At 30.4% G+C, this 15864-nt stretch overlaps 2 protein-coding genes across 8 annotated transcripts in view; both read right to left on the bottom strand.

Annotated features, from left to right (window-relative positions):
* LOC149308563 (sodium/glucose cotransporter 1-like) overlaps window positions 1–6802 on the bottom strand; it is an 18282-nt gene extending 11480 nt beyond the window's left edge. For 2 of the 7 annotated variants that reach the window (XM_089536017.1, XM_089536021.1), the window contains exon 1: window positions 1024–2502. Coding sequence is in view for 1 of the 7 variants with exons in the window: in XM_089536020.1 (XP_089392146.1) it covers window positions 1571–1600 (30 nt within the window). In the remaining 6 variants the exon portion in view is untranslated. Of the gene's footprint in view, window positions 1–1023; window positions 2503–5633; window positions 5705–5794; window positions 5882–6732 lie in introns of those variants that run through there. The other 5 variants (XM_089536020.1, XM_089536018.1, XM_089536023.1 and 2 more) reach the window with 5 other exon arrangements.
* Window positions 6803–7236: 434 nt separating this feature from the next.
* On the bottom strand, window positions 7237–15355 carry LOC149308562 (phosphoinositide-3-kinase-interacting protein 1-like). The gene is made up of 4 exons (XM_089536027.1): window positions 15058–15355; window positions 12175–12366; window positions 9102–9180; window positions 7237–8162 (listed from the first exon to the last, which is right to left on the bottom strand). Exons 1-4 carry the CDS (start codon window positions 15254–15256, stop codon window positions 7943–7945), a joined length of 690 nt encoding a protein of 229 aa, XP_089392153.1. The 5' UTR covers window positions 15257–15355; the 3' UTR covers window positions 7237–7942.
* Window positions 15356–15864: the final 509 nt, after the last annotated feature.

Raw genomic sequence — 15864 nt, 5'->3', positions numbered from 1 at the left:
GAAATGAATTTTTGTATTATTATTATTATTATTATTATTACTACTACTATTAGTGATTTACAATAAATTAATAATTAATTAATTTAATAAATAAAAATAATAAAATATTTAATAATAAATAACTATTCCAATTAATTAGAATTAATTAGAATAAATTATATAACAATAAATTATAATAAATTAATTCTTAATGAATAATAATTTATAATAAATTGTTAATTCATAATAAATTATTAACTTATAATTAATAATAAATTGTAATAAATTATTAATTTTTAATAGATATAACAATAATAAAAATAATTATTTAGAAATTCTAATTTACTATAAATAAAGAAGGAAATTATATAAAGATATAATAAACAAGTATATACAGGTATATAAATAATATATAAAATAATAAAGGAAATATATACACAATCAAAAAATTGTATATATAATATTAAATTATATTAATATTATATATAATATATATATAAACTATTTTATTATAAATAAACAAGGAAATTATATATACACACACACACACTTAGGAAACCTGAATCTATGAAGTACATGAAGTTTGCATAATTGCAATTAACCGGTTTGATGGGTTTTTTTTTCCCTTAACGAGGAAATAAATTAATTTCTGGGAAATTGCCTCTTAAACTTTGAGGAGAGTTCAGAGACAATTTCCTTGTTTGTTTATAGCAAATTAGAATTTCCTTGTTTATTTATGGTAAATTTTTTATATATAAAATGTCAAATTTATACAAGTAGATTTTTTTTATAAAGTTTATTGAAGATAAAATTAGATACATAACAACGAAAAATACATACAAGACAAACAAAGAACTATGACTATGAAATACCAAAAATTACACATCAGTCCCTTCACTTTCTATAGAGGTTTCTAATCTGTCATCAGTTCCAGTTCAATATGAAATAAGTCAATCTCTTAATAGGTTCTAGTTGGTCTAAATAAAGGGAGGTTGAGGCCTAAACGTAAGAAAGTCTCAATGATATCATTAAAAATGAACGAACCAGTTGCAGAATATCCAGGAGGCTCATGGTCTTATGACAGGTCTAACTTAAAAAGCTAAATTTTTAGTTCTTCTCCCTTTTTTTCCAGGTTTTCTTGTTTTCTTCCCAATCAGAGTCTTCTACTAAACAAGTGAATTTGTCCATCTCAACCAAACTAATAAGTCTATTATTACTATTAGAGCCGACTGAAGTTTCACATTTCCAACATTTATTATTGGGGGATTTGTATATTGACGCAATTTTGGCCGGTGTTAAATGCCATCTCGTTTGCATCTTGAAAAGGTTTTCTTTAATATCTGAACAGATTGTATATTTATACCTTATCTTTTCTCCCATTGTTCTAACGGGACGCTTTGTTCTAGGTCCGTTCTTTCCTTGACCGCTTCTTGTTCTGTGTCCCATTTTAAGAGAAGATCATACAAGTTGGAAATCGTGTATTTTTTCTTAGATTGAAACAAATTATGAAATTCAATGTTCCCAATACCAATCCCAGGCTCTTTATTGTCATAGTTATATTTACTTAACAGTTGCCTATAACGAAACCAACCTGGTTGGTTCTTTCACTAACATCGACCATCTGCAGGACAGAGTCTTTTTGAATAGGGCCTCATTCGGAGAGGCCCAGGACGGGATCTGTGGACAAAGGCGGATTTTATACTTTTGCCAAACCTTGAAAAGTGATTTTCTTATAAAGTGGTGGAGGAAATCACTATTAACCTGATACAGTGCGTCCTCGCCTTACGAGGGGATCCGTTCCGGATCCCTCCGCGTAAGGCGAATTCCTCCTATGCTCAAGCCCCATTGTTTCCAATGGGGCTTGTGCACGGCGGCTGCGGCGGCGTGGCAGCGCACAGAGCGCAACGGGCACACACGCCCATCCAATTGAATGGGACGCGCCGCCCCTTCCGCCCTGCGGCTTGAGCGCGTATGGCCCGCCCGCGTATTATTTATTTCCCATAAAACAAATAGGCATGCCAGCCAAAACGAAGTCCAAAACCTTCCAATTCTAGATTTTGATGATCCTCCAATTTAAACCAGTTCCACAGCCATTCCAGGCAAATAGCATCATAATATAAATTAAAGTTAGGTAAAGATGATCCTCCCTATTAGTTTTGTCCCAAAGTATCTTCATCTTAACCCTAGGTTTTCTGTCTCCCCAGAGAAATCTGGATACCTCTCTGTGCCAGTTCTTAAAAGGGCTGCTGTTAACAATTATCGGGATGTTTTGGAACAAAAACATTAACTTCGGCAAAACATTCATTTTCATGGTGGCTACTTTCCCCATTAATGACAAATTCAGTGATGACCATTTATTAAACTTTTTCTTCATTTCTGTCCAAACTCTCTCATAGTTATTTTTAAATAGGTCCACATTTTTAGCAGAGACATAAATACCCAGAGTAGATTTTAATAATAATAATAATAATAATAATAATAATAATAATAATATAGCAGAAAGCCCAACATTAAATTTCTGAATTAATTGTGGCCTTTCTATTATTATTTTTATTATTACTATTATTATAATATTTATTTTCACTATTATTAATATATTTATTATAATATTTATTTTTATTATATTTATTTTATGATATGTAATATTACTATTATTATATTTGATATTATATTTATTTTATTACTATATTTATTTTTATTATTACTATATTTATTATTATTTTTATTACTATATTTATTATTGTTATTATATTTAATTTTATTATATTTATTACTATTATTATATTTATTTTATTACTATTTATTTTTATTATTATATAATTATATTTATTTTTTATTTATTTTTATATTTATTATTACTATTATTATTACATTAACATTATTATATTTATTATTATTATTATATTTATTACTTTATTTATATTTATATTTATTATTCTATGTATTCCTGCATGGCAGAGTCCTATGTATTCCTGCATGGAAGAGTCCTATGTATCCCTGCATGTCAGAAGGGACATTTTTCTGTCCCTTATCATCCTGAGAGAGAAAAATGTCAGGAATTTGAACACGGGGCCTTCCTTCCTTCCTTTCCTCATTTAGAAACAGGTTCGTTAAAGAGAGATAAAATGAAGACCAGGGTCATTATGTACCTTTCCTGATAAACACTTAATAATCTGCTTAATAATTAGCAGCAAGGATTAGGCCTTCGTTATTATCTGGGTCCATTATATATTAATACCAAAGTACACCGTTTTCGCTTCGTTTTATCTATTAATAGGATGATTAATTTATCAGTCCCCGGTTATTAATTGATCAGCTTCGTTTAAGGTCCGATATCCAAACCGATTGAATTTAGCTCCGTTCAGACTTTATATATATATATATATATATAGATAGATAGATAGATAGATAGTAATTTAAACATATTTTTATTGATGTAATTTAATGGATTTTATTGCATATATATATATATATATATATATACACATACACATACATTATTTATATTTATATTATTATTATATTTATATTATTGTAATATTTATTTTTATATATTATTATATTTATTATCAATATATATATATTCCATCATTTTATTCAATATTTTATTTATTCCATATATATATATATATATATATATATATATTAATTACGTGTATATACACACCCACACACACACGTAATTAATATAATGCTATTTTATTCTGGTACTTTCATGGATTAATTTAATTTGTTCTGCATTATTTTCCTTTATTTTATTTTATTATTTATTACTATTTATTTATTTTTATTTATTTAATTAATTTATTGTTCTACATTTAAGGAAGTGATTTTTTGGTCCTTCTGGACAATTCCATATGTGCGTGTGTGTGTGTATCAATAATTTATCTATAATTAATTAATTAATTAAAAATAATAAAATAAAATAAATTGAATTAATTTATTAAGGATTAATTCTATATTTAATCCAGTTGCAAATTTTCTCTGTTTGGATTTAATTCCATGGAGATATACCTGTAATTCAAATATTATTAATAAATAAATTAAATATATTAAAATAGTAAATTAATTTATTAATAATAAATTAATAACGATAATTTGTTGCATTAATTTTCTATATTTAAGCCAGTTGCAATTATTTCTATTCAGGCTTAAATCCAGGGATAATTTAAATATAATAAATAAATAAATATAGTAATAAATAATAAATTATTAAAATAAAAAAATATATAGTAATAATTTTAAGGAGTCGTTCTATATTTAAACCAGTTTCATTTTGCTCCGTTCAGACTTAATTCCAGGGATATATATCTGTAATTTAACTATAATAAATAAAAAATTAATTATATAAATAAAATAAAATAAATAAATAGTAATAAATAATAAATTAATAAAATATAATTAATTCAAATAATTTATTGCAATAATTTTTAATTATTGTTCATATTTAAACCAGTCACAGTTTGCTCTTAGGACTTATATATCTAGTTTTCACTATAATAAAATAATAATAATAATAATAAATAAAATAATAAAATAATAAAATAATATATATATAAATTATAATAAAATAACTAATAATATATAATTATAGTATTAAATTATATATATATATATAAAATTATAATAAATTATAAAATAAATAAGTAAAATAGGTAACTATTTTATATGTATGTATGTGTGTGTATGTGTATATATACACACACACACAGACACACAGACACTAGGATTTATTTATATGCTGCCCAATCACTTATTCTACTTATTATTCAATTTTATTACTATTATTATTATTATTGTTATTATATTTATAATTTATATATATAAATAATATATATATATATAATTAGAATTATTATTTAATATTATTATTATTTATTCTAATTATATATGTATATTTATTATAATTATATATATAAATTATAAATATAATAATATTAAGTAGAATAATTAATTCTACTTGTTTTATATATATATATATATTTATATATATATATATATAATATTTATTATATTTCAGATGATTATTAGAATTAATTATTATTTATTATTATTATGTATTCTAATTAGATATATATGTGTATATATAATATTTATTATAATTATATATATAAATTATAAATATAATAATAATAATATTAAATAAGTATAATTAATTCTACTTGTTTTATATATATATATATATATATATATATATATATATAATATAATATTTCAGATGATTATGTAGAATTAATTATTATTTAATATTAATATTATTTAATCTAATTATATATATATATATATATATAAATATATATTTATTATAATTATATATATAAATATAATAATAATATTAAATAAGTAGAATAATTAATTCTGCTTGTTTTATATATATATAATATATTAAATTTCAGATGATTATAATAAGTAGAATAAATAATAATAATAATATTAAATAATGTTTATAAATATATAGTAATAAAATGATAATGAGGATAATTCAGACTTAATGCCAGGGATATTTAATGGTTATTTAATGGATCTGTTCCCAATGTCTTGATTTCTTCCTGTGTCGTTGAAACTCCAGCCGTTATTCATTAATTCTGCCATGCAGGAATACCTAGAACTCTGCCATGCAGGAATACATAGAATCCCAGATCTGGAAGCCTCACCTGAACTCGCGACTAGATTTATAGCGTCTAAGGTTTGAGTCTTGTTTATCAAAGGGACGCAGACCATTGTCCGGCTTGCGTGCCGTTCCACGCCAATTCTTCAGGTCGGCAACCGCCGCTGTGGCGAATGCGCACTTTAGGAGTTAATTATGATTAATTACGTGAATATTGGTCAATCCTTGATGAGGGTAAACGAGGCTCGCATTAATAAACCAGGCGCCTTAGAAACAGTCGGACGGTCGTTTTGCAATTGGCGGCGGCGAATCCATTGGATTGACTGACAAATCTTTCGCCTTGAGATGAGTTCAAATGATGATGCAAAAAGAAAATAGTAATCAAATTATGAAATAAATGTAAATAAAAATATAAAAATATAATATAAAAGATAAATAATATTTATTTTAATATTAAATAAAATATATAAATATAAATATGTAAAATATAAAATAGAAGTAAATTAAAACATAAAAATATAATATAAAAATATAATGTAAAACAAATAGAATAATTATTTTATATTAAATATATAAATATAAATATACAATTATGAAATAAATGTAAATAAAAATATAAAAATATAATATAAAAATATGATATAAAACAGAAATAAAATAATTTTTATTTTTATATTAAATAAAATATAGTATAAATATAAATTTAAAAATAAAATTATAAAATAAATGTAAATAAAAATATAAAAATATAAAACATAAATGAAATAATATTTATGTTTATATTAAATAAAATATAGAAATTTTGGTTCTATTTCGAGGCCTAGTTCTTTTGGGACTGACTTTGTTGGCCCAACTTTGAGGCCTAGTCCTCTTTGGCTTGACTTTGAGGCCTAGTCTTCCTTGGTCCAACTTTGAAGCCTAGTCCTCTTTGGCCTGACTTCGAAGCCTAGTCTTTATTTACCCAACTTTGAGGCATAGTCCTATTAGGCCTGAGCTCTAGTCTTTCTTAGTCCAACTTTAAGGCCTAGTCATTTCTGGCCTGACTCTGAGGCCTCATCTTTCTTAGTCCTCTTTAGCTTGATTTTGAGGCCTAGTCTTTCTTGGTCTGTTTTTTAAATATGCTATAATTGTTGTAATTAATTTACCTTGATTTTATATCCGTTTACAAAAACACTACATTTTTACCGAGGACGCCTTACTCTTCGCTACCTCCATCCTCCCATTTCAGCGTCTCCTTTTCCCACCTTGGAATCTGTAAAAATCGTGCCACACGCCGCACAGGTTAACGAAGCCTCCCTTTCCGAGGGATGTGATCCCGCCATTCCTTGAAGCGGGACGATGAATGGCGGTTAATTAACGTTTTTAATTAAAATGCAATAAAATAACTCTACGGAAATTGGCTCGTCGGGCGTTTCCATGTTTAGCACGGTTTTGGCGTGGGGGGCGTGATAACGACAGGATGCGCCATTCGTTTGTGACCCGAATAATTTTTTTCCTTTTTTAATTGTAGAAAAAGAAAATATATATATATTTTAATGGCATTTTTAAACGTTTTATTAAAAAAATAAACGAACAAACTTCGATAAACGTAAATTCGTAAAAAAAGTGCGCGTTCTCGGAAGCCATTCTGATAGTTAGGTAGACATTATATATATATATATATATATATATATATATATATATATATCACTATATGTCTTACATCTTTTTTAAGCTCAATAATTATCGGCTAACCTTTTTTATTTTTTGCTTTAAGGCGGCGACAAAATGGATGCCGCCGGACGCAGTTCGCGCGATAAAAGCCTTTGAATTGATTATCCTTTCTTCCGAAATTCATATATTCTTCGGACAAATTTATTATCCCCTCCTTTCATAAATAAAATATCTGCAAAAGTGGCATTAATTTCCAATTGGTCCATAAATTCGGACAAAACGCAAAACGGAAAGCGCGCCTTTTTTTGGCAAAATAACCTTGCAACCTTGCTTTCCGTTTTGCCGTCCGTAACCGCCAAATACCGGGCTGTCCCCAAAATGGCGGCAGATTCGGAGAGGAAAGATAATAACAAAAATATACATTCGAATGCTCCTATAGTCCGAAAATCATGCCTCGTCTCCTTGGACTGAGTCACGTAACGATTCACCGCAGACTCGGGACATTTTGCGCGGACCGCGTCGGCCAGGCTCCCGATATCCTGCGCCAGCGTCCATATTGTCCTTCCTCCTCCACTCCTTTTGTCCTCTTTTTGCGCTGTTCCCCCAAAACACGGGAACCGAGGCCGATGTGGGGATATAAATGGCGTGGAGAACGGGAAGAATGGAGTGAGGGATCCATTACCCAGACGGCGTCCTCCTCCTTCAAGCGCCCGGCGTCCCCGCTTGGCTTGTCATGAGCGGCGCGTCCCCTTCATGTGGATCCTCTCCCGCGGGCGTCTGAGGGTCGGCGCGCACTACCACGATAGTGTTTTCGTCAGCGATTTCGCAGGTCTGGTTGGTGAAAGCGGAGAGCGGCAAAGTGACGCGCTGCATTTCGCGTTCGTAGGCCTTCTGTTCACGGGCAGCCTTCAAGTCGCGGGCCCTAAATGCGGGAATGAGAGGCGAAGAAAAATAACGTACATGAAGAGTAATAGAGGTTGCGGAAGTGACTTCAGTACTGATATATTTGTGTGTATTATAATTACATTTTATATATATATATATACACATTATACAATATCTATCTATCTATCTATAAATGTATAATATATATATATATATATATATATATATATAATTTTATTATATAGATATATAAATTTATTATGTAAATATATATATATATATATATAATAACACAGGCAAAAAATAAAATCATATATATATATATATATATATGATTTTATTTTTTGCATGGTATATATATATATATAATTCATATTATACATTTATATAGATAGATAGATATTAATTTATAATATAAATTATATTCAATATATATATATATATATATATACACACAACACACACACATATATAAATTATATATATAAATTTATATAATCAATGAGTCAATAAATTATATATATATAATTTATATTATACACACACACACACACATATATATATATATGGATAGATATAATTATTGTATAATATATAATTTATATAAAAATTATAATTTAATCAAATTATAATTGCAACTTAATATTAACTAATACTATTATATAATATATAATAATAATAATAAAATTTAATAATTGTATAATTGATATATATAATTATCATAATTAAATAATAATAATAATAATAATAATAATAATAATAAATATTAAGAGGATATATACATATATATATTATATTGTAACACACACACATATAAAATATATATAGATATATAATATGAAAAGCTGAAGACAAAATTGTCTTAACTGAAAATCAATGTCCTTTTTATCCCAAATCTGAGGCTTATGGGAGTGACTGCTACAAGAGGGATGACCATCAAGGGTTCTGTGTTCGAGTGGCGCCTTGTGCTCGTTACCTTTTATAGACGTATCCCACCACGATACCCGCGCCGATGGCGATGATGATGGCAACCATAACGACGCCTAAGATGTATCCTGTGCAGGAAGACAGAACCACCAAAGCGACACAAACGTTAACTCTTGTATCATGTATTAACATCTGTGACTTTGTGTGTGTGTGTGTATATATATAATATACATATTAATTTATATTTATAATATATATAAAAATTTATATGTATATATTATTTAGACATATATATATAATTATTTAATTATAATACATAAATCATAAATGAATATATATAATATTAGATTATATATATTAGAATAATATATAATTATATATTATAGATATAAATTTTAATAAATAATATATAAATTATAAATGTATATATATGATTATATATAAACTTTTATATATATATATATATAAAATGTTTATATATTATAAATTTTTATATATAATAATATAATTTTATTATTATTATTATTATTAAACTATTTATAAAGCGCTGTAAATTTACACAGCGCTGTACATACAATCTTTTAGTCAGACGGGACACGACACAAAAGGAGAAGGGAGTGCTGGTCGGGAAGGGGATGAGGTCCAGCAGATCTTCTCCAACTCCGAGCCTGGACCAAGGCAGAGGAAGGGCTTGGCTTCTTAGTGGATGGTTAATTATAAATTATAAATTAAATTTTAAATGAATATATAAAGATAATATATATATATTTATATAGTAGAAATTTTATATATAATTATAAATTTTTATATATTATATGATAATATTTAATTAAAATCTATACATTATAAATGAATATATATATAAGATTATATTTTAAAATTATATATATATATATATATATATATAATATTTATATATAATCAAATAATATTTAATTATAATATATAAATTATAAATGAATATATGGTTATATTTTATGAATATAAATTTTAATATGTAATAATTATAACATTTAATTATATAAATTATAAATGAATATATATATTTAGATTATATATTAATATATATATATATATATATATTATAAATATAAATTTTAATATATAATATAATTATAATTTTAATTAGATATATTTTATATATAATATAATTATAATATATAAATTATAAATCAATATATGATTATTTTAATTTTAATATATAATAATTATGATATTTAATTATATGTAATTTATAAATGAATATATAATAATTAGATTATATATTAAAAAATATATAGATATATACATTATAAATATAAAATATTAATTTACATGCTATCTTCCATGAAACCTACAATGGCTGTTTAAGTTTCGTCTCATGCATAACCGTTAAAGTGCAGAGGAGCCTTCTCCACTTTTAAAGTTAGCAACCTTGTCATGTATTTGATTTTTATATTATTATTATTATTATTATTATTATTATTATTATTAAATTATAAAGGATTTAATATAATAATAATAATAATAATAATAATAATAATAATAAGTTTTATTTATATTTCCCGCTTCTCCCGGTGGATGGAAGCGGGATTACAGTTAAAATATGTAAAACAACAGTACAATGCAAGGTAGCTAAGGATAGAAATACATTACAATTAGTTGTAGCAACAATTCTTAAAAACAGAGTATAAAAACAATCTTCTATCTAAAACATGCAGTGTGCCAATCCTAATTAACATCTTGAGGTAACTTCTGTTAGGGGAGATACTCTTATAGGGAGTCAGGAGTGTATGCTAATTGGAAGAGGTAGGTTTTCAACACCTTCTTAAAGGCATCCAAAGAAATGAGTCGAATCTCTTCCGGAAGATTCTTCCAGTGCGTGGGGGCCATAGCAGTAAATGATCTCTGGTGAGTAGTTGTTAGTCTCACTTTAGGATGCTCAAATAGATATTTCCCTGTTGTTCTGAGAGTGTGGGGCGGATTGTGTAGGGAGAGGCATTCCTTCAAGTAACCTGGGCTCAAGCCATGTAGGGCTTTATAGGTAATGACCAACACTTTGTATTGAGACCGGAAGCTAATAGGCAGCCAGTAAAGAGATTTTAAAACAGGTGTTATATGGTCCGACCTTAAGCTTCCAGCGACCAGTCTGGCTGCAGCATTTTGAATTAATTGAAGCTTCCGAACCTGGTACAAAGGTAGCCCCATGTAGAGCGCATTGCAGAAATCCAAGCGAGAGGTTACCAGCGCATGTACTACGGTTTCAAGGTCCTTTCGGTCCAGACAGGGTCGCAGTTGGCAGATCAGCCGAAGCTGGTACCAAGCACTCCTGGCCATCGCATCCACCTGAGATGACAACTGCAGAGATGAGTCCAGGAGTACTCCCAAACTGCGGACTTTGTCCTTTAGGGGAAGTGTATCCCCATCCAGGACTGGATGGCAAATTTCCCTGTCTGGACTTGGAGTACCTATCACAAGTACCTCTGTTTTCTCTGGATTCAGCTTGAGTTTGTTTTCCCTCATCCAGCCCATTACTGACCCCAGGCAGGCATCCAGAGGAGAGGTGCCATCCTTAGTCACTGTCTCAGTCGGAGACATGGAGAGATGGATCTGGGTGTCATCAGCGTACTGATAACACCGAGCTCCGTGTTTCCAGATGATCTCTCCCAGCGGCTTCATGTAAATGTTAAACAGCATGGGGGACAGAATGGCGCCTTGAGGGATGCCAGATGTCAGCTCTTTTCTAGAAGAGCAACTATCCCCCAGCCTCACCGACTGGAACTTTCCCAAGAGGTAGGAGCGGAGCCACTGGAGCGCGGTGCCCCCGATGCCCAGCTCTCTCAGGCGTTCCAGAAGGATACCATGGTCAATGGTATCAAAAGCCACTGAGATGTCCAACAGCACCAGCAGGGACACGCTATCCCTGTCGATGCCCAGATGGAGATCATCGACTAAGGCTCTCAACTCCAAATCCCACTCTGAAGCCAGTTTGAAATGGGTCTAGATAATCGGTTTCATCATGACGTATATAATTCCAATGTATATAATTGGAACTACCCAACTCTCAAAGCGCAGAGGAGCACTGGCCAGTTTAGAACATGGCGACCCTCCTCAAAACGTATTTTAACGGAGGAGCGTCTCACCCAGTATCCCCAGGTCCTTCTTCTCCCCGCTCCGCATCTTGACCCGCTGACCGATGCCGATGACCGGCTGGACCGCGGCAGCTTCGCTCCTGGACGGGGCGCTCTCGGCAGGCTCAAAGACTTCAGCCGTCTCCTCGGTGGACGCCGTCGCCGACACCATCTTGGCGGCGAGAGCCGCGATGGTGGTCATCTCTGTACGGGAGACGAGTTCGAGAGAGACATTGTATACCATTTTGAAGCAAGATTCGAACCCATATTTCTTCAATACCACTTTGTTGGCATTGAAAATTAAGAAGCCAAGCCCTTCCTGCAGTCCATCTGCCTTGGTCCAGGCCTCGGAGGTGGAGAAGAACTGCTGGACCTGATCCCATTCCCCACCTTGTCCTTTTGTGTCGTGTCTTCTTAGATTGTAAGCCTGAGGGCAGGGAACCGTCTAACTAAAAGATTGTATGTACAGCGCTGTGTAAATTTACAGCGCTTTATAAATAAAGGTTAATAATAATAATTGAAAATTGTAACTAGTGTATAATAATAATTATAATATTATAATAATTAATAATATAATACTTATTATATAATAATATTATAATATTATAATAATAATAATATAATAATAATTATAATAATATTATAATAATTATTTAATATATAATAATTATTGTAAATAGTTAATACTATATATATATAAAATTATATAATATATAATTTTTATATATAACATTATATATATATAAAATTACATACAATATAATTAACCAATAATAATAATAATATAAAATATATTATTATAATAATTATAGTATAATAATAATTTCTTTAATGCTATATATAGTATAATATAAATTAATTATAATTATTATATATAATAATATATATAAATATATATTATATATTACATACAATAATTACAAAAATATAATTAACCTATAATAATATTAAAATAATAGTTTAAAATAATTATTATACATATACAACGGAAAATTATACAGTATTTATTGTACAATAATAATAATATACAAAAATATAATTATTGTATAATAATAAATAATATTAAATATATTATTATAATAATTGTGATATTATATGTATAGTATATAAAATAATTATAATTATATATAGTATATATTATATAATTAACCTATAATAATGATATTAAAGTTATAATTTAAAATAATTATTATAAAATTATACAACTGAAAATTATACAATATTTATTGTATAATAATAATATATAAAAAGTATAATTATAATAATAATTCTTATATTCTTGTATATTATATTATAATTATAATTGTAGTAATATAATAGTAAATAAAAACTATAATTATTGTATAATATAATAAAAAACATAATAATTATTGTATAATAATTATACATATAATTTTAACGTTACCATTAACATAATTATAATTACAATAATAAAATTGTAGTTATTGTATAACAATATAATAATTTTATAATAATTAAATTATAATTATTGTATAATTAGAATTAAAATAATTATTGTATTCTATAATTATATATAATAATGATAATAATAATTATTTTATAATTATAATAATTGTCCTTCAAACAAAAATTTTGGGAGCTGCAGTCCAGGAGATTTAAATAATTCTTCCTGAGGATTCTGGGATTGGTAGTCCCAAAAGAGCAATTATATTTTTTATTCAGGAAGATACATATTCGGAAATAAATAAGTAACTTGTCCCAGATCTATTTGTATTTAAATCACCCAAACACTAACTCTCTCATCTCCCCTTTTAATTAATTAATTTTAATTAAAGGTGCAGGTTCCTCGTTAATTAAGACTAATTAGTGAGGAATCTGTGCCTTTGAATAAAAAACTTTTTGACATAATACTCAAGGAGGGGGCGGAGCCTCGGTAAAACCACGCCCCCTCCACGTGCAACGCCAGAATCGGTCCAATCCGGGACGAGCGGGGCGTGGTTAGGTTGTTTACTCCGCCGATGGGATGACGTCACCGCGGCCGAGGAAGGCGGAGCCCTGATAGGCGGGGCGGTCAGGGCTTGGCGACAGAAGCTGGCCAATCAGGAGGGAGCGAGCAGAGTGTCGTCCCCATCCCCTTTCTTTTTTCTCCGCAACTCTGCACTTCGCAGCTTCTGCGCATGCGCGGCATGCAGCACCAGCCTCAAAATAAACTCAGTGCCTCTGAGCGCGGGCAGAGTGCAAAGGGCCACAAAATGGCAGTGGGCGGAAGTAAATAAAGACACGTGTTTGGTCCAAGGAAGGAAGGAAGGAGGGAAAGAAGGATAGGTAGAAAGGAGGAGGGAAGGAAGGAAAAGGAAGGAGAAAGGAAAGGAGGAGGAAGAAGGGTAAGGAGGAGAGAAGTAGTGGAGGAAAGAAGGATAGATAGAGGGAAGGAAGGAGAGATGGAAGGAAAAGTGGAGGAAGAGAAGGAGCAAAAGAAGGATAGAAGGAAGGAGAGGGATATGAGGAGGAGAGATGGAAGGAAAGAAAAAAAGGGAAGGGAGGATGGAGAAATGGAAGGAAAAGGAGGAAGAAGTGAAGGAAGGAAAGAAAGAGAAGGAAGGGAGGACGGAGGGAGGGAAAGGGAAAGAAAGGGGGAAGGAAGAGTAAGGAGATAGGGAAGGAAAGAAAGAGGGAAGGAAAAAGGAAGGAAAGGAGGGGAGAGATGGAAGGAAGGAGAGAAAGAGGGAAGGGAGGAACCAAGGATCGAGAGAAAGAAGGAATGACAGAGGGAAAAGATAGAAGGAAGGATAGAAGGGAGACGGAAGGAAGGAAAGGGAAGGAAGGGAGGATGGAGCGATGAAAGGAAAGGAGGAAGGAGGGAGCAAAAGGGAAAGGTGGAGGGAAGGAAGAATAGAAGGAAGAGGGATAGAGGGAAAGAAAGGTCTGCCTCACCTCCTTCTCCGTCGGAGGCTCCCAGGAGAAAAGCCACTGCTAAGACCATCGTCCACAGCAAAGGCAGACCTGCCATGGCCTCCTTTCCCTTCCTTCCTTCCCCTCCTTCCTTGGTAAACAGCTCCTGGGCTCCTCCTCCTCCATCATGGCCTCCGTCACGTGGCCCTGGGTTCCAGTCCTTCCAAAAAAACAGCCTCATTTAAAGGGACAGGGACCCCATTTGACAGAAGGGTCTGTGGATTATTAGCCATGGCAGCGAGGGAACAGAGGACACCCTTCCTTTTCTTCCTTCTTTCCTTCCTTCCCTCCGGCTTCTCTTTCTCACCCTCCCTCTCTCTCCATACCTTCTTTCCCTCCCCTCCTTCCTTCCTTTTCTCCATCACTTCGTCTCCTTCTTTCCATACCTTTTTTCCTTCTTTCCCTTCTATACTTTCTTTTCCTCCCTTCTTTCTGTACCTTTTTTCCTCCTTTCCTTCCTTCTCTCCATCTCCCTTTTCCCCATAGCTTCTTTTCCTGCATCTTTTCTTCCTTTTTCCCATACCGTTTTTCTTCCTTTTTTCCATAGCTTCATTCCTTTTCTCCAAAGCTTCGCCTTCCTTCCCCTTCTTTCTTTTCCCTCCCTCCCTCCCGCCCTATCTATTCCTTTCCTTCCTTCCCTCCATAACTTGCCCTTCCAGCCTTCCTTCGTTCCTTCCTTCCCTCCTTTGTTTCCTCCCTCCCTCCTTTCCTATTTCCTTCCTTTCTTCCTTTTCTCCATAGCTTACCCTTCCTTCCTCCCTTCTTCTCCAGCTTCTATTTTCCTTCCCT

This window comes from Sceloporus occidentalis, unplaced genomic scaffold (assembly GCF_023333645.1).
Source record: "Sceloporus occidentalis isolate IW3139 unplaced genomic scaffold, rSceOcc1.0.p SCAF_8, whole genome shotgun sequence".
Taxonomy (NCBI): Eukaryota; Metazoa; Chordata; class Lepidosauria; order Squamata; family Phrynosomatidae; genus Sceloporus; species Sceloporus occidentalis.
The sequence above is the reverse complement of the archived record's forward strand: the minus strand, read 5'-3'. Positions and strand labels throughout refer to the sequence as shown.

Excerpts from the sequence above, each read along its gene's own strand:
- LOC149308562 (XM_089536027.1), bottom strand. The coding sequence starts at position 15,256 with ATGAGGCTGTTTTTTTGGAAGGACTGGAACCCAGGGCCACGTGACGGA. Across the intron at positions 9,181-12,174 it reads GAAGGACCTGGGGATACTGG|GATACATCTTAGGCGTCGTT; the intron begins GTGAGACGCTCC and ends CTTCCTGCACAG. Across the intron at positions 8,163-9,101 it reads GTGGGATACGTCTATAAAAG|GGCCCGCGACTTGAAGGCTG; the intron begins GTAACGAGCACA and ends TCCCGCATTTAG.